This window comes from Anguilla anguilla, chromosome 3 (assembly GCF_013347855.1).
Source record: "Anguilla anguilla isolate fAngAng1 chromosome 3, fAngAng1.pri, whole genome shotgun sequence".
NCBI classification, from domain to species: domain Eukaryota; kingdom Metazoa; phylum Chordata; class Actinopteri; order Anguilliformes; family Anguillidae; genus Anguilla; species Anguilla anguilla.
In genome coordinates, this window is record NC_049203.1 from 12,284,383 (window position 1) to 12,306,612 (window position 22,230).

At 41.6% G+C, this 22,230-nt stretch overlaps 1 protein-coding gene and 1 long non-coding RNA gene across 4 annotated transcripts; one reads left to right on the forward strand and one right to left on the reverse strand.

Moving 5' to 3' along the window:
• The first annotated feature begins 3,304 nt into the window (after positions 1 to 3,304).
• On the forward strand, positions 3,305 to 9,772 carry LOC118222748. 3 transcript variants are annotated; one of them, XR_004764320.1, is made up of 4 exons: positions 3,305 to 3,791; positions 6,737 to 6,793; positions 8,185 to 8,584; positions 8,999 to 9,772. It is a non-coding gene; the product is annotated as an uncharacterized LOC118222748 (long non-coding RNA). The 3 variants fall into 3 exon arrangements; XR_004764322.1 differs by having other exon boundaries at positions 9,002 to 9,772; XR_004764321.1 differs by lacking the exon at positions 3,305 to 3,791 and adding an exon at positions 5,228 to 5,304.
• Positions 9,773 to 9,865: 93 nt separating this feature from the next.
• hprt1 (hypoxanthine phosphoribosyltransferase 1) lies at positions 9,866 to 21,054 on the reverse strand. The gene is made up of 9 exons (XM_035411338.1): positions 20,822 to 21,054; positions 17,094 to 17,200; positions 16,055 to 16,238; positions 14,522 to 14,587; positions 14,199 to 14,216; positions 14,024 to 14,106; positions 12,709 to 12,755; positions 12,312 to 12,388; positions 9,866 to 12,193 (listed from the first exon to the last, which is right to left on the reverse strand). The coding sequence occupies exons 1-9, from the start codon at positions 20,846 to 20,848 to the stop codon at positions 12,146 to 12,148; spliced, it is 657 nt and encodes a 218-aa protein (XP_035267229.1). The 5' UTR covers positions 20,849 to 21,054; the 3' UTR covers positions 9,866 to 12,145.
• Between the last annotated feature and the right edge of the window lie 1,176 nt (positions 21,055 to 22,230).

A 22,230-nucleotide genomic window follows, 5' to 3' on the forward strand; every position in this document is an offset into this window, starting at 1 on the left:
GCATTCATCCCCATCCAAGGCCTTCTGTCTGGCTGTGGACAATGTCTCCCTTTCTCTATCTTTAATGAAAGACATGAGTGGCACAGCCAGGCGTCTGGGCGGTCGTTACCCGGGTCAGCTGATTCTGACACCAGCCGAAGACCAGAGGGAGGGGGGAGACGATGTGGGAATCCCCCTCACAGACACACGGTCGAGAAACACTGGCTGTGTTTTTTTCCCACAAAGACACGCTGGGTTTCGTATAGTGACAGGCTCATTTTCACGAATTGACTCTCAGTATGCTTAAGTAATATATGTGTGTGTGTGGTAATTCCTTCCTTTTTGTTTCTGCACGTGTCTTTCCACAAAACCAGACTCACATATGAGTAAACTTCAGTTTTGCTTCTCATTCTTTCTCATGCCCTCTCATACTGCACAGCTTAGTTGGTAAGATCAGTTTGCTGGTGATGGTTTCATACCACAGTAACTCAATTCATCATTCATCAGATGTGCTTTCATGAATAGTTCCCTCCACCAACTGACAGACTGGTGGACTTCAGTAGGACAGGCTGAAGGTATCAATAATTCAGTTTCCTGTTGAGATACTGCAGGACTGCACCTGATGTGAAAGGTCAGAAACAGATCAAGCAGCTTGTATGACTGTACCACAAAGCAAATTATATTTGGGTATGGCAGGGCAGATGCATTAAAAAATACCCGATTCTTTACACTGAGCTCAAGGCAAAATTAACAAGATCACTTTTGTTTAAAGGTTTGTCTGATTTGAATTGTAAGACTGTGATAACTAAATTTATTGTCAAGTGTATACACAACTGTTAGCTCTGCTGAAGAAATTAAACCAATTTGCAATAAAGAAATACACCTCTGCAGTGATAGCTTAAAACTGACGAGATTCACACATATCCTTGCAGCTTCAATTGCCACACCTCCACAGTTCTGAAATCACCTTTCCAAAGTTGATTTGTTTATCCATTGTAATACCGAGAAGTTCAGTGTGATACCAGATGGAGACATCTCACATGACAGCAAATCAACACTGCGTGTTTGACAGCCTCTCTGCCACATGCCTGTAAAACTGCCTGTTGTGACGTCAATCTCTCAGGCAGGTCCCTAACAGCATATTACTGTCTCAGCTCAGGCCAAGCGAGAGCATAGGCCGGTGACAATGCCGGACCAGGAAGAGCTTTAGTAGTACGCTGAGACCAAGGCTCTCGACTGCCTGCAGCCCAGACAAGAGGAAGGAAGTGACTCAAACGGCTCCCTTCAAAACAACAACAAAACAGGGACTGCTGATGCACAGCAAGCGTTAACTCCGCTAACAATTTTTTGATTCCCAGAGCATTCCCAGTACGTTAGGGAAGTCAGGATAAACATTCCCCAGCGAATACATTTGTCCAGTTTCCTGGATGTCCCTTGAACCTTATCTTTATGCCACAAAGAACAGGAACAAAGTAATTCTGTTCTGTTATTCCTGTTAAAAATTATTTACTGAAGATTTTCATTTATGTAAATTTTACCATAATGTCAACAATGTTCTCTGCTATTTCAAGACTTTTATTTGGAACATTCATGTTCTTTCACGAAGAAATGACTAAACGATAACCATCAGGGGATGTTGTTTATAAGTGTGCATGTGAAACATTTTTCTTGAGACCTAAGCAGAATTTGCTTTGGACAAAATATATATGTTTAAAGACTGTTTTGGGAATGATCGGATCATAATGTTATGTCACAACTCATAAACCAATATTCTTGAAACATGAAACAATAGCTGGGAATCTTTTTCTGACCAGAAGTCACACTTCATCCACTTTATGTGTCAATTTTATCTTTGTTCCCTTTGCAAAGCAATGTTTAAGTAGCAATTTGTCATGTCTTTTCATGTTTTCTGGTAAATGTTGTGAAAACACACTCACATGCACACACACACAAACCCCACGTGCTGATGCACAGCTATCTACCTCCCTGACTCAGTCATGTCTATCACTATGACTCAGATTCTGTATAAGCCGCCATTGCACTTTACATGCCGCAGCTTGTGTGAACAGGACTCGAATATAGCCCGAGGAATATGAAGTGCACAGGTGCCCAGACAAAGGTGGACCTTCTTCACACTTAGCACTTAAGATCCACCATTGATTCACATAACAGAAAGTTAGCCTACACTTACAGAGATGGCAAAAAAAAACCATAGTTTCATAGTGACCTTTATGTATTAATTCCAGCCAGCAGTAGTTAGTAAAGTATAGTGTACGTTAATATTTGGGCCTTTATTCAGTACAACCTTACGAGGAACAGTGCCATTTACTGGTCAAAGTAAAACAGAAACTCACATTACATTTTTTTCCTACATTTAAATAAAGAACACATTTGGATTGAATATAAGCTTCTAAAAGTTCGTGAGTTTCGGTTCTTTTCAAGAGGCCAGCCAGCAGAAGTCAATTTGCGGAAATTAAAAAAAAATGTTACTGTGGACCTGTCTCCTTTAAAGTATATAATATTCTTAACCGAACATTCTAATGCTGATATCACAATAAGTAGGCTCCTAGTAAATGAACGCAATGGAGTTCTATGACACTGATTTATAATATTTTTAAATAAGTCATTCAATAAAAAAAACCCACTCTTCGAAAGGTTAACATATGCGGCGATATGCTGCAGTATCAGTAAATACTTTTTTAAAAATGTATAAACGTTCCTTATTTCAACAGATCTATGTAATAACGAAGGAGTGGGAGCCGAGTCATTTATTTTCACTTTCAGTGCTTTCCAGCGGTCGCTGAAGCGTGCAAGGCATAGGGAACGGCCTGACTGTTCACTACGAATATGGTTCGCTGTTATTTACTGTTCAGTGGTGAAAGGGGGGGGGGGGTCGTGTTTAAACAGGAAGATAGTGATCTGTAAAGCAGCAGTAAAAGAAATTAAAAAGTTACACCGAACAACTCTCTTCCAAAACGTAGTAGCCTAAAGCCATATATGTTATTTCAATATAAATTCTCGTTAGTAGCCTACGGTTTTGAGTGGTGTTCGTGGTCTCTCTCCCATCAGCGAAGGTGTAAAGTCTGATGGTCATATGTGGGTGTATACATTTTTGCGCCACTTTAAACTTCCTGTGGGGCTGCAATTCATTTTATGATTAACTGAAAAACAGAATACACCCATACGATCTGTATTCATTATCATTCGATATTAAGTTGTATTCCGCGTGTCTTTAAGTGCGTTCATAAAACTTTTTTTTTATTACAACAAACGATAAAAATAGCAAATCCTTACGTAGATATACGCACATCTATGGTCTTTTTAATTACTTTAGCCTACACAAAACTTAGCTGAACCTCATTTTTTTCGTTGGTTGCGCAAGTTTCCAGTACAGTTTCATATAATTAAATGCGATTTGTTAATATTGGTGTCGAGGTCTGCACGATATGCGATATTTTCGTAGCATATAATCTAAATGCGATGAAGTTTAAAACAAAGTTAGGCTAGTTGTAGTAGCCTATCGCTGACTGCGGCACCGCATGTTCTTCATAAAACTCGTTATGCTAGCTGTGCCATGAGAGGGTTAGACCAGTGCAATACACACTAGGTTGATAAAATGTTCAGAGACGGGAAATTAATATTGCTCGTTTATTAAAACGTGCCTCTGCAGAGAGAACACAACAACACCGCCTCCAACAGAACCAGAAGAGGACGTTGCATCGCTCATGTTCCCACAAAGCCTTGCAAGCGACCTTACAATGAAATTTAATACGTTTTTTTACGTTTCGGCGCCATTTTCGATTGGGCTGGAGGTAAGTTTGGATTTTTTGGGAATTATTTTTCATGTTTTTTTTTTTTTAAACTCTCAGTCTCCACCACTCACTTTCTTCCGTAGTTCTTAAATTGCAACGTTTGAGGCATCTCGAAAAATTTGATTGTTAGGTGGAAAATATAGTCCATGATTTTACCTGAGTGGCTGGACACTTTTACACGCTAATTTTGCGTCTTTATGCGCCCAGTGTCTTTAAAATATAAGGAGAAAGATTGAAATTATTACGAGAGAATGTAATGGTTGCGTGAAAAAAGACTGGTTTGTCTTCATTCATCCAGAATGTGGTTCCATAGTAATTTGTTGTTCGCTATCCAGCTGTACATTCTAACTTTTCTATATAATAGTTAGCTGGCTAGCTACTTAGCTATAACAAAGATAATCGTTTCGATGTAAACGGAATTTTCTAACTAAGAAAGAACAGCAAAAGGAAAAGACTGCTTGGCGAACAGTTTGAATGTAATGCTGCTCTGGTGTTTTGCAACTTTGGGACTTTTGTTGAGTTTTTTAGTTTTCGAAAAAAGACACGGAATTAGATCTAATATTACAATATCAAGCAAGTAAAATAGGCTACGTATAGAATATTTGAAAAGTAGGTTATTTGTGCCAAACGCAGCTTTGTCCGTCTGCTGTTCCCAAGTTTATCAGTAAATTTGCCGACGTATTGTTTTCGGAAGATAAAAGTTTGGCTTTTCATTTTCTTGGGCAACTTGTGCACAAAGGGATTCGCCACAAAGCTAAATGTTCAGATTGAAACATTATTATTATTATTATTATTATTTGTAACTGCTTGTTTTTTTAAAATCCAGTTAAATCGATATCTATTAATTTCTACGTGAAATTATTAGCATATAGTCTAGCTAGCTACTACACGAAACGTATTTATACTAGAAATTCAATATAACTTGTATTTTGAATAGCATTCGTTTTAGGGTTTCTATTTTGATTAGTCTATAATTGGTTTATTAAATCTGACCGTTATTTTCGAAATATCAAATATATATTGTGAGAAATAGTCTGCTATGACGAATTGTTATCTTTCTCCAGCCTAATGTAATGGCCTACAAGATATTAGGCTTCTACGTTGGCGTTTTTCTTTTCTAATGTGGTCGTTGATTTCCCCAGTTGCCAGCTGGCTTTCCAAATCTGCAGACTTGTCTTGTAGTATTCCAAATATTTTTTTGTTTCATTCATTGTATAGTTGTGTATCGCCGAAACATTGGCTTACTAATGTCAGAAGTTGCGATGTAAGGGCCTTTATATATGCTATTTGTTCACTCTCGGTAAATATAGAATCAATTGCAGAATAGTATTTAAATGACAATACTAAACAAGTACATTAGCTAATATATTTCCATGTTAGAGTTGTCATTTGCTGTAGCCAAGTAAGGGACGTGTCTGGTCATGTCCAACTCGCAGGGAGCACTTGGAGTTGCCACGCCGTGAATTACTCACTCTACGTCTGTTTCCCTGGCTGCTGCGGTTTTTGATCTAAGGTAGTCTACGCACTCTAAAATAATATGCATATTATTTACACCAACACCCCATTCATAGGTTAAATTAAATTTGATAAACCGCTGGTGTACATGTGCATGTTATGCTGGCTATTTCCATTTACTTGTAAAATATTTGAATTAAATGTGCCGACAGTCATGGCCTTGAGGTCACTAGATGTAACATGACAAGCCCTTAAGCACTCAAATAATTACCACCTTTCTAGCGTTGTTAGATGTTTTTACACGTGAGTGGCTTTGAATAAGAGCGTCCTCTAAATGTAATATTAAAATTGCCCGTTAAGAATTATCTAACAGGTGCGAATAATTAACAGTGCCTATCGTATGGCATTGTGCGATAATATTTTTAGGGAATATGACTGATTAAAAACCAATTTATCAGCACCTTCCCTTTATAACTTTTCTTCTTTATTATTCACAATGTAAAAAAAAAATCATCTTTGCCCTGGAGGTAACTCAGCAGGCAAGTTGAGGCCTGTTCCGAATGTAAGGCCCGCCTAGTTTCCACTAAACCAAGGTGCAGTGCAGTACCCCAAGTGGGCAGCAGGGGAACCTGACCACCACCCTCCCCCCCTCAACTTAATCACTTCGAGTGTCTTGTGCAAATCCCTCTAGTGAGCCTCCACCCCAATTTTTGAGGATGGATGGGTTGTTGGGCCTGATGAAAGGAGTGACCCATCACGATTACTTGTATTGATATGGGGGCTGTGCTATGGACTGCTATATTTCCCACCACACCCACTGCCCACGGTTTTACACATATCCAATTTCAGAGTACTGCCTGGAGCCCTTTCTGCAGAAAGGATACTTTGTACATATATGGGACCCTGCAAGTGTGGATATTTTTACTACTATTTTAATTATTTCAATTAAAATAGTAATCAGCACATACGTGCTCTTGTGTTGAATTCCATGGATGAACTTGTTATGGATGTTAAGGTGCATTGTATGCTTGAACATCAGAATGGTTTTGCAACCAATTCTGCCGCACAACCTGTAAGTTCCGTCAGTCAACTCGTGGAAATGTAGTGTAGTGGTCAGGGAATGGGTCTTTTACTGATGTTGCTGCTTCAGGTCCCACTGTTGTGCCCCTGAGGAAGGTGCTTAACAGGAAAAATGTTTTCAGTAAAACATACATCAGTATGAGTGGATTGTTTAATTTTTTAAAAAGGGAGGCTGCAGTCCTGGAAAAGCGTGTGCTTAGTTCTGAGCTGTAAATGTTAACATGGGGTGGTAGGGACAACGCTTGAAGATTAGACATTTTGTTGTGTGTAGGAAGTCACATTGTGGAGTGCTGGCAGACCAACTCCCCTACAAAGACTCACTTTGTTAGGTAAACTGTAATATCTGATGCTAATCCATTTCTGATTGTTTGCTGTGTTTCACAATTTATTCGGTGTGTCTGTTCTTCCAGGTGTTCTGATGGCCCTTCATGACCAGGACAGTGAGCCGGTTGCTGTAGGCCAGGCTGGTATACCGACTTTACATTTACATTTTACATTTTAGGCATTTAACAGACACTCTTACCCAGAGCTACATACACCACTTACATTTACATTACATTTCCAACTTAAATTATAATTTAAAAAAAACATACAAGCCATTTAAATAGCTGGGTATTTTACTGAAACTATTCCTGAACCATTATACTAGGCTGCCTGCTGCTCACGTGTACTAGTTTCGTAACTAGTTTTCAGCCATTTCGTGGTGTGTCATGTAAAGTTCTTTTATGACTCATTTCAAGCATCCAAATGCAGTTTCCTGAAAATTAGCATTGTACCTCATAGCTCTGGCTCCCAGGCTGTGAGTCGGGACCCACAGGTAGGTAGTGAGACACACACAGGAGTACAACTTGCTGCCTGTGATATTTTCCATTAGCATTTACGCCTATAAAATTAAACTGCAACTGTTCAATACACCTGTTATGGTGTAATTCTAGTTTTGACACCAGCTGAAATACCAATGCATGGCATGTTCTATTTAATAAATGATGGGTCACAGAAAATTAATTAGCTCATAACGTGGGTTCTAGGATAAGAACATTCGAAAACCACTGCCTTGTCACTGTCATTTAGCTACTTGCAGCTCTAATTACAACTTGAGGAACTTGATTGTTGCAGTTTGCAGAGTGAAGAGCTGCTCAGTTTCGCAGAGGGCCTGTTTCATGCCCTGCACAACCTCTGATTGAGAACTGAGTATTTGTGAGAACAGAGGCGCAGGACGAGCGACAGTGTGCGCCCAGAGTGTTTGACATTATCCTAGAACAGGGATGGGGGAACCCTGGAGGGGTGTGTGTACATGCAGGCCCGCCGATTAGTCTGGCTCGTTTGGCTAATTAGCTGTTTGCTTCAGTGCCGGTTCACTTGAAAATGAGGCTGCAGCCAAACGTTTCACTCAGGGACACAAGAACAGCCTTCAGCTGTGATTCACAAGCTCATCACTAAATGCAGTTAAAATGTCAGATAAATGATTGGGTTAGTTAAATAATTAAGGGAGAATGTTGGTTTTAAATTCAGAAATAGAGACAGCCTTCCAGAAAAAATGGTCCTCACCCTCGTCTTACCAGCTGAAGCAGGGCTCCTATAGATTCGGTCTCTCTCTCTCTCTCTCGCTCAACATTTTTTCTGTTTGCTCTTTATCAGCCACTGTCAGTCGTTTCCTCCCCTCCAGCCCTTTCTCTCGCAGCCAAGTGTGAGCTTTCAGTGTTGATGCACTAGCGTGTGGTGACCGATGATTTAGCCTTGTGCAAATGGACGTGCACGTGCAAAAACACACACGTTCGGCATTTCGTAGTATAATGATAAAATTATGCATAACAAAAATATATGTATACTGTTTTTTTTTTTTTTTTTTTGCTTAAAGGGGCCTTGTGAGAACTGGTGTGTGGACCAGCCATTACCGCAGACGCTGAAGCATTTTACATGGCCGTGGTACTTGTGTGGGATGGAAAAGAGGAGGTGGGGGAGGGGAGTTTTCTCATTGAGGTGGGGAGAGGAGATGTGTGTACACTGAGCTTGGGACTTCCCCCTCCCACCCCCCGCACGGTTTACCCACCGCAGATGCATTTGCGCCCCCAGCACTGCTGACTGTATGGCAGGAGATGAAATGTCTCTTGGATCTGATCTTTAGTGTGTCCTCTGCTTTAGAAATGCTGAAAGCCGGGCGTGCGGTCTGCTCTAACCCTTCTGTGCTGGCTGTGATGTGATCTGAGACGGGGGACAGAGCCGGCCTAACTTGCCGTCGATTTAAAAATCAAATTCAAGTGAGTGTTCATCACGGCACGGGTATAGTTTCGGCGAGAAGACGCTGACATTTTATATATATTTCTGTACAGATCTGCGTGAAAACTGATGTGTATTGGCATTGTGTTGGTAAAAAAATCGAAGAAATGCCTGCTCATTTGGGAACCTTGTTTATATTTAATGGTGGCATCAAATCAAGAGAGAAAGAGTGTGTGTGTGAGTGTGTGTGTATATGTGTGTGTGTGTGAATGTGAGTGTGAGTGTGTGCGTATATGTATGTGTGAGTGTGTGTGTATATGTATATGTGTGAGTGTGTGTGTGTGTGTGTGAATGTATGTGTGTGAGTGTGTGAATGTGTGAGTGTGTGTATGTATATGTATATGTGTGAGTGTGTGTAGGTCGATGCGCTCATTTCTCACTGGCGGCCGCTGTAGCAGCACGTCATGGTTTGTAGAGACATGGAGATGCAGACCATGAGGAGCTGCCCCTCCGGCCCCAGCCCTCTTCTCCCTCGCGCTCAGCCCATTGGCAGGCGTCCGGCGAGCCCCCAGGAAGCGGAGGGGCGTGTCCGTGGGCGGTGCCGTAGCAGCACGTAAACACTGGAGTTGGCCTGCCGTATCCAGTGTTGCTGTTCTGCTCCAGTAACGCCTGTCCGTACCCACGCCCGTTCGCTCTGCTCAAGACTTCCACGCTGCAGTTTTTTAAAATTTAAAATTTTTTAATTGAGTCAACATGGGCTGTGTCCAGTGTGGGTGCAGGTTTTTGTTCTTGCTCAGCACCAATATGCGCGGTTCAACTTAGTCATTTTTTGATTGAAGATCGTGGTTAGTCGATTTGCGTGGGCGTTTCGGTGCCGGGACAAAGCAAAGGCCTGCAGCCACGCCCGTCCGTTCTCAGTTTTGATTCAACACCCCTGCTGTACGTCTTGGATTGCATCAGAAGTCGTCATAATAATGTATGAAAACCAAAAAAAAATGTTACTGGTTAAATAAATCACTCTTGGGGCCAAATGCGAATAAGTGGAACTGTTAAGCTTTTTGTGAGGTATGCATTCATGTGATCATCTTTTTAAATTTTAGCTGTTGATATTTTTTAGTTGTAGCAACAGTAATATGCCTTATAAAGCTCTTTTCTTACTTTTTCTTGTCCACAGCACTAAATGTTTTAATAATGTTGTATTTCAGTTTCAAATAAAAACTTGAAAGTAACCTGGGTTTTTTTTTTTTTTTTTTTTGGAGTTACAAAAAGCAAAAAAAAAAAAAAAAACATGATGCAAGGACTGGGATAAGCTTTATAATCGGTGTGTTTTCAAAACATAATCTTTATTGGTGGAGTGTGTGATAATCGCTGGTAACAAGGACAACAATGGGAAAAGCAGTCAGAGGCTCTGGGTCAGAGGCATAGCAGACATACAATAGGTCCCTCTTCAGAAATTAACTGAAAAACAGGAAGCTTTGATGGTGCTACAGCCTACAGTTGCCCCCTGTAGGCGGCTAGCCAAACTGCAGCTTCGTGGATAAAAGTCGGCGGCATCATTTTGTAAATCAACCCAGGGTTGATGTACACTTTGAAACCACTAACTGCACAAAAGCAGTGCTGAAAGATTATGTTAATATTTTTTAAAAATCACTTATGTCTGTGTTGGTGTACTGTAATTCCAAAATATTTGACATTCTATGTTAACTGGCCAACTTTTGAGACTCATGCAGTTATTACTAGAAATGATCAAATTTGCATACGTTTCTGCATGGAAAATTTTTGAGAAATATTAGCTGTCAAGGGAGTTTTCTTGCCTAAATTTTGCATGTCCCGTATTTGATCTAAAATGGAATGATCGCAAAGTGGCTGCATATGCCTATGTCCTCCAAAAATATTTACCATATTACAAGCATTACATTCTATATTACAGTCTCTGCATATCTTCAGTAGTGTGAAGATTGACTCTTTTTTCCCTTTCCCCCTCTCTCTGGCATATCTAGCCCCCAGTACAAAATACACGAGGCTCTATGTCATCTAGTCCAGTGCATTTTTCCGATCTTCAGATGTTCTGTTCCAAAAAGCAATGTTCTAAATAAACCAGTGCGGTATTTTTTAGATACATGCTTTCATCTCTTTTTTTGAACTACAGATAAACCCAGTTTAGACTCTTTCAAATGTAAATATCGAAAGGTGTAATTTGTCATCCCATAACCTGGTAGATAAGGCACTAGAAATGATGTTTTTATGATGTGGAAATTAAATAATTTATTGAAATGCAAAAAAACAAAAATATATTAATTGAATGTACATTGTCACCAGCATAAGCATTAAAAGAGGTATGAACTGGTTATGACCTTAGCAAGCAATTCTGTCATCCCCAGGTTACAGCCCAGTGCAATATTTATTTTTTTTGGGTTGGGTGTAGAGTAGCTGAGCAGGGCTTGGTATGGTACAGAACACGTTAGAGAAAGAGTACAGTTCCTTATGCTGCCACCAGAGGGCAGCAGCTGTCAGTTGTAAAGTAGCAGATAGTTACACCCACCCTCAGTAACCATGGTTGTTTTGGTTTTTACTTCATTGTTAGAAAGCAAGGTGTGTCTGCAGTCAGCCACTGGATCAGTTATTTGCAGTTTCCAGACTTTGCTGGCCTGTAGTTTGGGTTATACCAGTGTGATGGACATGCTGTTTTCATACATTCAGTCCAGCTGAACCTCATCCTTTAATTTCTTCTTGAATTGCATTCATTTCATTATAGCTACATTTACAACACAATTGATGTATTGAACTCACGTTATATGGTTTGTTGAGTATAAGTATATGAATTCTTTGTATTATAGGAGGTTTAGTCAAATACAAGCCGGAGGTCAAAAATGGAATCTGCATTTGGTACAGGAATCCAAGGGGTTGACATGGACGTACACGATCCTTTCATTTTATTTGAAATTGGATTGTTCTGGAAACTGTTAACAGTAAAGAGATTGTCTTAAATTTGGCTCATGAAAAACTAAAACAGCTTTTTTTGCCCTTTGAATTTCCAGCCAAAATGTGGCAATGTGGAAAACTGGCACCACACAAAGTCAGCATTAAATTGTCCTACTGCACATGGTACAGAGCTGGGGTCTGACGCCCCTGGAGGGCTGCACTGACTGCTGGTTTTCAGCGCGTTTCAGCACATAAGTGCTTAAATGATGTCACTGAATGAAACCACACACCTTGTTTCCAAGGCCTAAATTGGATGCTGATTGAAAAGAATGAAACCACAAAAAAAAAACACCATTGCACACTGTAGGCCTCCAGCCCTGGAGATGCAGACTAATTCCCAGCCTGTGCAAAACAAACTGGGGCTTCAGAGACCGATTTGAGTTTTTGCTTGCAAACAGTAAAACTGAGGTACAGTGTTAGCACATTGCAGGTGTCCCGCAGCATGCCAGGTCACCTGAGAAAGCCCTGGCTGCCTCTGGGTAACTTGGTACTATTGATATGCTCGACAACCATAAAAAAACAAAAAAAAACAAAGTCACTGTTCAAAAATGATCTGCAGCATCGATGGCGAAAATGTGAACAATCGTACACAGCTAAAAGGGGGCGTGAGTCGGCCTTCCTCACGCCTTGTATTTCTCCTTCCCCGCCTCGCTGATCACACAGATGTGCTGAAAAGCAGAAAATCACATGTCTGCTTTCCCACGTGCTACGCAGCTCACACACTGAATGATTTCCTTGTACATTTACAACACCCAGAAGGAAGATGTTTGTGTAGATTATACTTACATTTAGATCTCTAAAGTATTCGTTGTAGTCTAGTGCGTACCCCACCACAAATTTGTCGGGAACTTCAAAGCCTACGACTGGGAAAGGAAAAAAGGTTTTGTTTGTCAAGTGAATCATTAGCCGAGTACACTCCACTGAATTGAAAATCAACATTTACCATTATGTACATTGAAAATGTCTTCACATTGTCCCTCATCATTGTCTGTACATTAATGCTTTTACCAGCTTTATAGTATTTGTACGTCTCTGGAAACTGTTAAATTGGGCTTTGTAAGACCAACGTAATTCCAAGACTGTAAAATCTGAAAGCAGTAGTCTGTTCATCTTGAATTTCAGTTTAAGCAGTGTGAAATCTGAATTTCAGTTTGAGCAGAGCAGTGTGAAATGTACTACTCACAGTCTGGCCTGTATCCCACACTTCTTGGTGTCCTCTTCACCAATAAACTGTCAGCAGGAAAGATTACACAGATGGATTAAAACTTCCTACACTTTTGTCAGCACTTTGTTTAATCAAGATTCAGCAAAGTTTGCTCAAAAAAATTCATAAAATATTTTAAGTTCATATTTTTGCTCACTATTTTGTATTCAGAAATCAGTTGCTTATTCATTCCTGGGATTTATGACCAGAGTGCATATAATTTGTGGAGATTCAGGGGCTCCTTATTACAGTTAATTCATTTGCATCTTTATGTGACAGCAGACGTTGCATGTAAATGACAGGTTATGTGAACACCAGAGTATGCACCTGAAAGCACAGCCATTATGGGTTGTGAAACTGTTGAGACAAAACTCAAATTGGCCACGCTGGTTTAAAAAATTTAAAAAAATGTTTTTGAAGTTATTTAAAAATGACAGGCACCAATGACCATGTGTGGAGGAATGACAAAATAGTTATTAATAAACTGAAGATGCAAAGCACATGTGCAGCTGCAGATAACTGATAAATAGAGTGGTTTTTAAACTTCCTGTGGGACTTGTGATGATGTGCTTCCTGGAGATGCTCAGTTGACCACTCGAGAAATGGCCCATTGATTGGAAGACTTTGGCTAACTGCCAGTCCAGATTCACTGTCAAATTGGGGAGAAAAGGTTTGACCTTAACCAGCTCCCATATCACACAGGGCCAGGTTCCTTATCAGTGTAACCACATAGTAGATTGCCTTTTACAGAGAGCAAATCCTGTTGGTTAGCTGCAGTGATGTACTGTGCTTTCCATTTGACTGAATGACTTAATAGACTCTTAGCTCGATATGAGGCTAGAGAATGTCTTGCGGTTGAAGACAGGCTTGTTTAAACTGGGAGTGAGAAAGATGTATATGGACTCCCACCTAGATACATGTGCTTTACTGCATTCAGATATGATGCATTTGATCAGACCTGCGTCAAATAACGCATTAACTCTTTACATCAGTGACCTTCATTCATGGGGCCTGTATCACAAAGCAGGATTACAGAGTTAGCTGGCTAACTGCACTGAGTAAAACCCAAAACAGCTCTTTTTACTTCAGTCTATGCTCCAGATTTGGGAGGGTTCCAGGTTTTACTCGGTGCAGTTAGCCAGCTAACTTGGTAATCCTGCTTTGTGATACAGGAATGAAGGTCACTGGTGCAAAGAGTTACTGTGTTATTTGACACAGGTCTGATCAGTGCTAATACTGAGGTGTAGGAGTCCATGAGTGTGGTGCTACCCTCCCTTCCCCTGGGTCCCTGTACCTGGCCACCTTCACCATCTTTGGGTGGTACTGCTTGAGGAGCTGTAGCAGGGTCTTCATCGTCTTTCCCGTGTCGATGATGTCCTAGGAAGGGGGGGGGGGGGAGAAAAGTTAAAGGCTGTCCACATTGCCCAGTCAGCTAGAATGAGAGTATGACGAAATAACAGCTCACTCACCTCCACGATCAAGACGTTCTGCATTGAAAAATAGAGAGAGAAACATTCAGTGCTGGGGGACACATCTTAACCACGTAACCTCAATAATATTTCTTTGTTATCCTTCATGGGGAATTTTGGTTGATTTCATGTCTCACCACTAAAAGAGGACAATTAATGGATATTTCTGCAAAATGTCTCCCTGGTTTGATACACAGCAGGACACAGCCACAGTGCTGCTGTGCAGAGCTGGGCCTGTGTTGAGCCAGTAAGCCATGCACAGTTTTTATATGCAGTTGGCGTGTCTTAAATGTGCAGGACGTGATTCAGAAAAAGAATCTCACCTTCCCTGTGAGGGTAGACAGGTCGTCTCCACCAATGACCTTGATCTGACCCGTTGACTGGTCATTCTGGGGAATTAAAGAAAGAGGGGTGGAATGGTGGATGCTAAATATTATACATACATCCTGGTTCCCAAAAAATAAACAACGAAACAATTCTTCCTTCCCCGGGTGACAGTGACCACATCCATTCTCATTCGGAAAAATCGAGTAAGCCGGTTACGATACAGCCCATGTAATCAGCTTATTCCAAAAAGTAAAACCCGGCTAAGCCCTTATTCTGATTATGCAAAATCTGATAGGTTGCGTTTACCTCTAGTAATGAGAAAATGAAAAGCATGTAAACACCTTGCTCCTTTTACAACTCTTAAACATGGTCTGCGTATGTACAGATTCAAAAGGTGTCTTGAGTGTTGAAGTCATCCAGATAGTTCGCTGTGAAAAATGTCATGGCCTGCACATATCCCTCACTTATGGACCAAAGAGGAGACAGAAGTGCTTAATTTCTGTATTAAAAGAATCAACATTGAGGCTGTTTAACGCTGTAGGAGACAAAATGAAAGATAACAAAGAGAACAAATTAGACAGCTGGAAGACACTGAAACACTGCATTTTATCAGGATAAAATATCGACAGTGAGACTAATTGCATTAAATTCACTAGGAAGTGAATTTAGTAGGAAGCCGTCTTCCAGCACTGACCGAAGAATGTAAACGGAATATTGAACTAACCACGTGTACGGGATTAAGATTGGGGTACTCCTTTCAAGACACATTTGAACGGCATAATCAGAATATAACACGAACCAGAATAAGGGTCCTTTTTTCAGAATATGTGCATTCAGACAGGGTCAGTGGCAATGAAATCCTCTTTTACGTGAAGCATAGGCAAATCAAAGAAAATCAGGTGACCTGGTACAGGCCTGCAGGATGTGCGGACAGACGGGTAACAAACATGCAGCAAATGCAAAATAAGCCCCAGCGTAGAGACGCGGTCAGCAGTCTTTATGAAGGGCTGGCACTAACTGGGCACTCAGGAAGAGAATAGTACTTAACGTTGCTTCAAGACAAACCGGATGCAGATAGAATAAATCAGGTACAACTAATAGTTTTCTGTGACTAACCCCTTTTAAAACATAATCTAATACATTAATTCACATCTTTTTAACGTACTACATGTGCGCCATGGCTAGTGCTGTGCATGAGCACAGTATTAAATTTTACTGTCTCTGAAAAAAGTGCATAATATACAGAGAAGATGATGAGCTATGAAAAGGAAGTTATTTATGCGTGTATCCTAAGAACTGCTCACATAAAACCACCACTGGGTCCTGACCCAGTTAGAAAATAGATTTGGTGCACATGTGTAATAAATTGTTTTAGGAACCTCCGTCTTCACCCAAATGAATCACTTTTACGTTGCCAAGTATTTTCCTGCAGCATTGTGATTTTCCACTATTATCTGTATGCACACACACGCACACACAAACACGCACACACAAACGCTGAAACAGTAGTACAGACGGAGGAGTCTTACGCAGTAGCTCTTTAGCCGGATGAAGTCCACGGTCATGGGGATGGACCGATCGCTGTTGCGGTTCAGGGCCTTAATGTAGTCCAGCAGGTCGGCGAAGAACTTGTACCCGCCCTTCAGCACACACAGTGCCACGATGTGGTGTCCGCCCATGTCCTGCATGATCTCCCGTGCTAGCCTTTCCGTCCTGGGGGGCCACAGAAGTAAGGGGGGGGGGGGGGGGGCAGGGGTCAGCTTTTTTGTCCCAACTGCCAGTTCTTATCCTCTCCTTTCATTTTATGTTAGTCCTTGTTCATATGAGGTCATCAACACTCCCCTCCTCATCAAAAATTAAAAATGGAAGTGTGCTTTTTCTTTTTTTCCATGCTCCATTTTAAGAGACCATTGTGGAAAATGGAAGTTCGGGGTGGGAGAAGTGAGTCATGTGCAAATGAAACCATGGCGATCAGAGTCCTGCAGTTACTGTCATGTGTGCAGCAGTTCTCGGAATGGTGGAGGCAGGCAAAAGACCCCTGGTGCAATTCTGCATATTCTAGACTGGGGGGTAAACCAGCCTACGGTACATCAGCCGAGTGGCCGGTTCTCATCTCATCATCTTCTCTATTCCAATGTTCTTTTTTTGCCCGCTCAGAAAAGCACTAAAAGATTGCACTCAAGGACGGAGCCCCACTGAACGTGCTCAGGGGCATCCCATTAATTCAAAACCTGTCTTGTGAGGTCGTTTGCTGCGCGTTCCGTGTCAGTGGTGAAACCAATTAATGTCAGGCTGCAATTGCATGGGAACATGGAATGACAACATAAAGCGGGGAGCTCCAGTCATGGAGGGCTGCAGTGTATTGCTGGCTTTTGATGCAAGCCAGCCCCTTAAGTGCTTGAGTCATTGGTAAGCCAGATGGCGACTGCAGCTCTCCAGGGCTGTGGTTGGAGGCTAAAAATGTAAAAGTTAACTGCCGATGGCCTTGTAAGAGAACGGTCTGAGATGGCCGCCCGGAAAAGGCAGGGGAGAGGGCGCCCTTGCTTGAGGCCGCCAGAAGGTACAGACCTGTCCTGGATGAGCCCATGCGGGATGTAGACCCTCTCCAGGTCCCCGGCGTAGTGCTTGGGTATGCAGAACAGGTCCAGGTCATAGCCCTGCTCCTCATCGCTGATCTGGAACACACGGACAGTTTTACAGACACAGATCACTCAGCGTGCTCCACTGACAGCGTGCTGCTTCCCACTTGCCTGTTCCAGCCCTTGGGAGGCTAGGGCAGACTGCACTTACCTGACGTTCCCACAGCGATGCGCCTGCAGTCTGGCAGGTTAGTGGTTAAAATAGCTGCTTATGTTAAGCTGCTGATGATTTGATTTCAGTTTTTTGTGTCTTTTGGGAAGCGCAGGAGTCACAAGGTGTCCCTCTCGTTTTCTCTCTGCTTTCTTTAAAGTCTGGGCTCAGGTTTGTGTGGTTTCGCAATATGTCATGGTTTTATTTTTGCTCCCTTGTCAATACAGTGGTGAACGGTGGTAGATATTGGGCCATAAAGCCCACTGGATAGGATTGGTTAAAAAAAAGGGTAGACAAGAGTCACGCCGTGCCAAACACAAGAGAGAAGTTTGGCAGGTGGGAGGAACGGGGGCAGAGGGAAGCGGTCAAGTTACCGGCCTGCCTCTGCTCAGCTACACTTGCGCAACTGACTTGTCAAAAAGCAAACAGCACATGATTCGGGTTCTCCACAGGCGAGGACAGAAGAAGCAGCTAAATCTGGGAAACTGGGAGGGTAATGACAGGTTCAGGTAGGCTGGGGTGGAGACGCACCACCCAAGGCCCGGAGGACACACTAGGCCTACCTGTCGTACACCCAGTTCTTTGAAAGAGCCGTTACTATTTAATCCAAATTAGCTCAACTTGTTCGTGGGATTTTTGCCTTCGGGCGACCGAAGTTTTCATAAACCTGCCGCTAAAAAAAGTATTTTTTAATGTACAGGGCTCGGAGGCAGCAGAAGTACAATGGCAAATGAAGGTCAAAAGGAGAAAAGGAAGAAAAATATTTCATGTTTATTCAAAAAATGCAAAGAAGAACGGAGGGCCTGACTCTGAATTCTTTCACTTTAAAATCTAATTTCCTCAAACAACCTGAAGGCGAACCTTGTGCTACTCATTGCTGGCATGTGACAGGCTCGGCTAGGTTGGACATTGCAGCAGCAGTGGCAGGAGGCTAATGATACCTGAAAGTGTACAGAGCACCGATGTACATGTTAATTTTATGATGAAATTAGAACTTTCAAAGGCAATTATTTTTTCCAGACTAGTCACTCATCCCCCTACAGCAGTCAGTCAGTCCCTGACAATTCAAGAGTTGGACAAGACCCCACACCCCACCAGTAGAGCCAGCAGGGCACCCAAATGCAGCCAGCCCGACAGAGCAGCCCCTAAACAGCATCTACTGTTACTGGCCCTCCGTGTAGCATGCAGCAGTGTGCTTCGACTGGTCTCATCTTCCTCGGCCACTCCCACTATGTTACCCGTCAGTGTGATTGTTAGAGCTACTTAGTAATAGTAATTCCGCATGGTTTGTTGCCTATTTCTACATATGCTGAGAAGCTAATGACTCTCCACCATTTAGATTGCATCTTTCACAAGCCCTAGTACCCTAACCTGTCAGTAACTAAAACAGGTTGCGGGGACTCATATTTATTTTGGTTTTAGCTCCTGCCAATCCTGTCACTGGTTAAATGAATTGAGGAAATACATTTATACACTTCCATGATTTGAATTTGCTCATAATTAAGACTTTTTAACTTTTTGTTTTTGTTCGCATCTTCACATTATATCAATACAACAGGTGTATGCAGTATAGCCCCTTTACCGACTACAGTTGAATGAACAACAAGTTAGTTAGCTGGTAGAAATGCCAGCATGTGCAGAGGTCCATAGGACTGAGTTTATGAAACCATGAACATGTCTGCATGTCCGTGTAAAGCGGGGATCTCAAACTGCTGTCCTGGAGGGCCACTGTGTTTGTATAGCACTGCTACAGCACCGATGAAAACTAGCTGGCCACAGGATAGTTGATTAATAAATTACCTTGTCTTATCTGTTGTAATGTATGGACAGCATTTTTTATTCTTATCCACTATCCGTCTTCACATGCCTGCATTAAGAACTTTATAATACTTCACCTCCCCGATACAGAGCTCTCTGTTAACATATGAAACACTGAAATTAAATAATTATATGTAAATGTTAAAGGTCCACATTGCTTCTTTAAGCTCAGCAGGATAAATAAGTTAAAGCGTGCACTAGAAAAATAAGATGTCTTATGTCTGTGTATCTTCTCTAGACATCGAGACTTTCTCTTTGCCCCAAGTGCTCTCAAACCAGCTTTCATTCACAGTGCCTGTATCGTCAATGGTTATATACTCGTCACCATATGCACCCTCTAATTATCGTTAGGGTAATCCATAATTACTGAGAACATACTAATTTAGCTTCTCCGAAGACATGCTTTAAACCTCAATCTAAATGCATGTGAACTAATCATGTTTTTAAAAAGTACTGTGAATGAGATGCTCATGGTTTTACTGTAGTGCTTAATTAGCAGGACTGCATCAAAAGTCGGAATCTATCATTTGTTTTTCCACTACAGTTCCATGTGAACAGATTAATCTTATAGCGTTCATTCGCAATTATAAGCATAAAAATAAGCTTTTGTGTCATCGGGGTGCTTCTTTCCTTCTCAGTTCTCCAGCAGCGGTCAGCTCTTCGTTATCAAGGAGCCGTGTAGTAATGTTCATTACAAAGCCGCGCCGTGGCTATAGGAATTCATTTCAACCGAATACAAAATTTTATATAATTTAAAAAAGAATAATCGGGTAACGTAGACGTGTAGAACCAATGCAGTCGTAAAATCAGAGAGCTGCTTTGAAGTGTACTCTCTCGGCTTACACCACGAAACCCTGAATGCACTGATGCCCGCCATTGTCAAGCCAGCAGGTCGCCAGAAATTGAAAGTGTAGCCTATCTATAATTCCCTTCATTGCACAAACACTGTCAGGATCCATCGAAAGCATGTACTAAATTAAAATATATTTTAAAACATAAAGTGAACTCAACTGTCACATTTTAGGTTGGGATAGGCTACTGTAAAAATAGGAGAAATAAATTTATGTCAGCGGTACGATGTAACAGGCTGCAGACAGTGAGAAACTCCAAAATTTCCAAAATATTCCAAAATTTTGGAATATTTTGAAATATAAAGGAAACAGTGACACTTGCCATTAAATAAAACAAAACGTAGCCCATAGACGAATGTAGGCAAACTAGCTACAATGCATCTAGAGGCTATTTTAATGAGTGACCAAAGTTAATAGATACATTATGTATTATGTATTGCTTAGTTTACAGGCTTTATTCTGCTACAGCCACGTTTCCCCAGGCTCGTCCCAGATCTGTGTTCATCAGTCATAGGTAGGTTGTGAACTGTCGCAGACCAAAGCGTACATTGGCTATATGCCATGTGTCACACGCGTGCTCCCAGGCCTCTGTTTGTATAAAAATCTGTCTACAGTACAAAAGCGAGCTGGACGTCTACGAGCCGTTTAGAATTTGTTCGCAGGTTGCTATGAAATCGGATTCCCAAAACACAACAGCATCACTGTAAGCAAAACAACGCAACGGGTCCGAATGCATGAACCGATTTTACACAAGGTAACCGTCGTGTATTTTCTCTGCAGTCTCTAAGACAAGTGACAGTCGGTCTAATATTATTTATAGCTCGCAGACAAACTTACCACAACACAGGGGCTGGTCGTCGCCATGTCCGTGGTCGTACGTTATTTACAGCGACCGCTGACTTTGGGTTGCTCCAGTCTGGCGCGGATGCTCCGATCGCGACACGCAGCTGAAGAGATCCTCCACCCTGGCAAAATATTTCTACACTGACAGATTTGCGACTTATGTGCACGTCTGCTTTCGGTCCTACGCTTTGTAATGTTGTTCACGGTGACGGGCTGAGCAACGAATCAACACAAGACAAACCTCGTAGCCCCGCCCATTTCACAATACAGTCAGGCTCCTGTCAATCCATGCTTTGAACACAACGCAATGCGGATCTTTTTCTTTTTCTTTTTAAAAATTTGGCTAGAATAAATGGTAGAATTACTAGTTACATTTTAATCGACATATTCTTGCAGGTTCCTCTTCCATTCTATCTCTGAAATATGTACATTATGTACTTCCGGTCTTACTAAGCACTTTTAAGTCAAATCACAGCCTCGTATTATATTGAAATATTGTTGCTACAAGCAGAGAAAATAAAACGTTGGCACTTCCCTATATACCACCTCTCTCATTGCTTGTCACTGAATTGTAATTTAGGGCCAAAGTTCACATCTTTAAAATAAATTTACAAGAGCCATGCCACTACACCAGCACTGTAACTCTCAGCCCCTCCCAAACTCAAGCCCATATCTGCATGAAACCTCCCCACACTGACAGGGGACCTTGGGAGAAGAGAAGTGCATTTCCAAAGCAAAATACAGGTGTGGTTATACCCCTCACACAAAACACGCTATCCTAATCTTCATGAGAAAAAATCTGTTCCCACAGCTGGCTGGCCAAAATGAAATAATAAAAAAATTAAAACCCTGTGTGGACTTTGGAAGCCAAAAACAAGCTAGTCTGATTGCTTAATTCTGTAGTTTAATTACTGGCGATTTCTGAATTGCTTTCCCTCAAAACTGCGAGATGGAGTGAGAGGAACTGTGGCATGTGAGTTTATAGCTGCTCACACTGGTCCTCACTGACAGTGTCTCTTTGTTTCCCAACTATAGATAATGTCACTGGTGTAAAGAATATTGGTTATGTTTTTTTTTGGACATTCTTGGACCTTTACCTCATTAACAGAGAGGGAGAACCATATCCAAGCAACACACACACCCCTACTGGTTTTAAGCATAACGCTCTGCCCATTGATGTAGGAGAGTGACTTGCAATTTATTATGAGACATAGGACATAGCCGTCTTGTAAAATGTAAAATATTCTGTGACATTACTCAGTATTTTAGATTTAGCCAGCAGCCATATCACCTGGTATCTTTTCATTGTCGAACTGGTGAAGCTATGAAAAATGGGAAAACAGAGTTGCAGCCAGAGATGGAGTTGGAGGGCCAGAGACCGACACCTTTGCCTCAGTCAAATA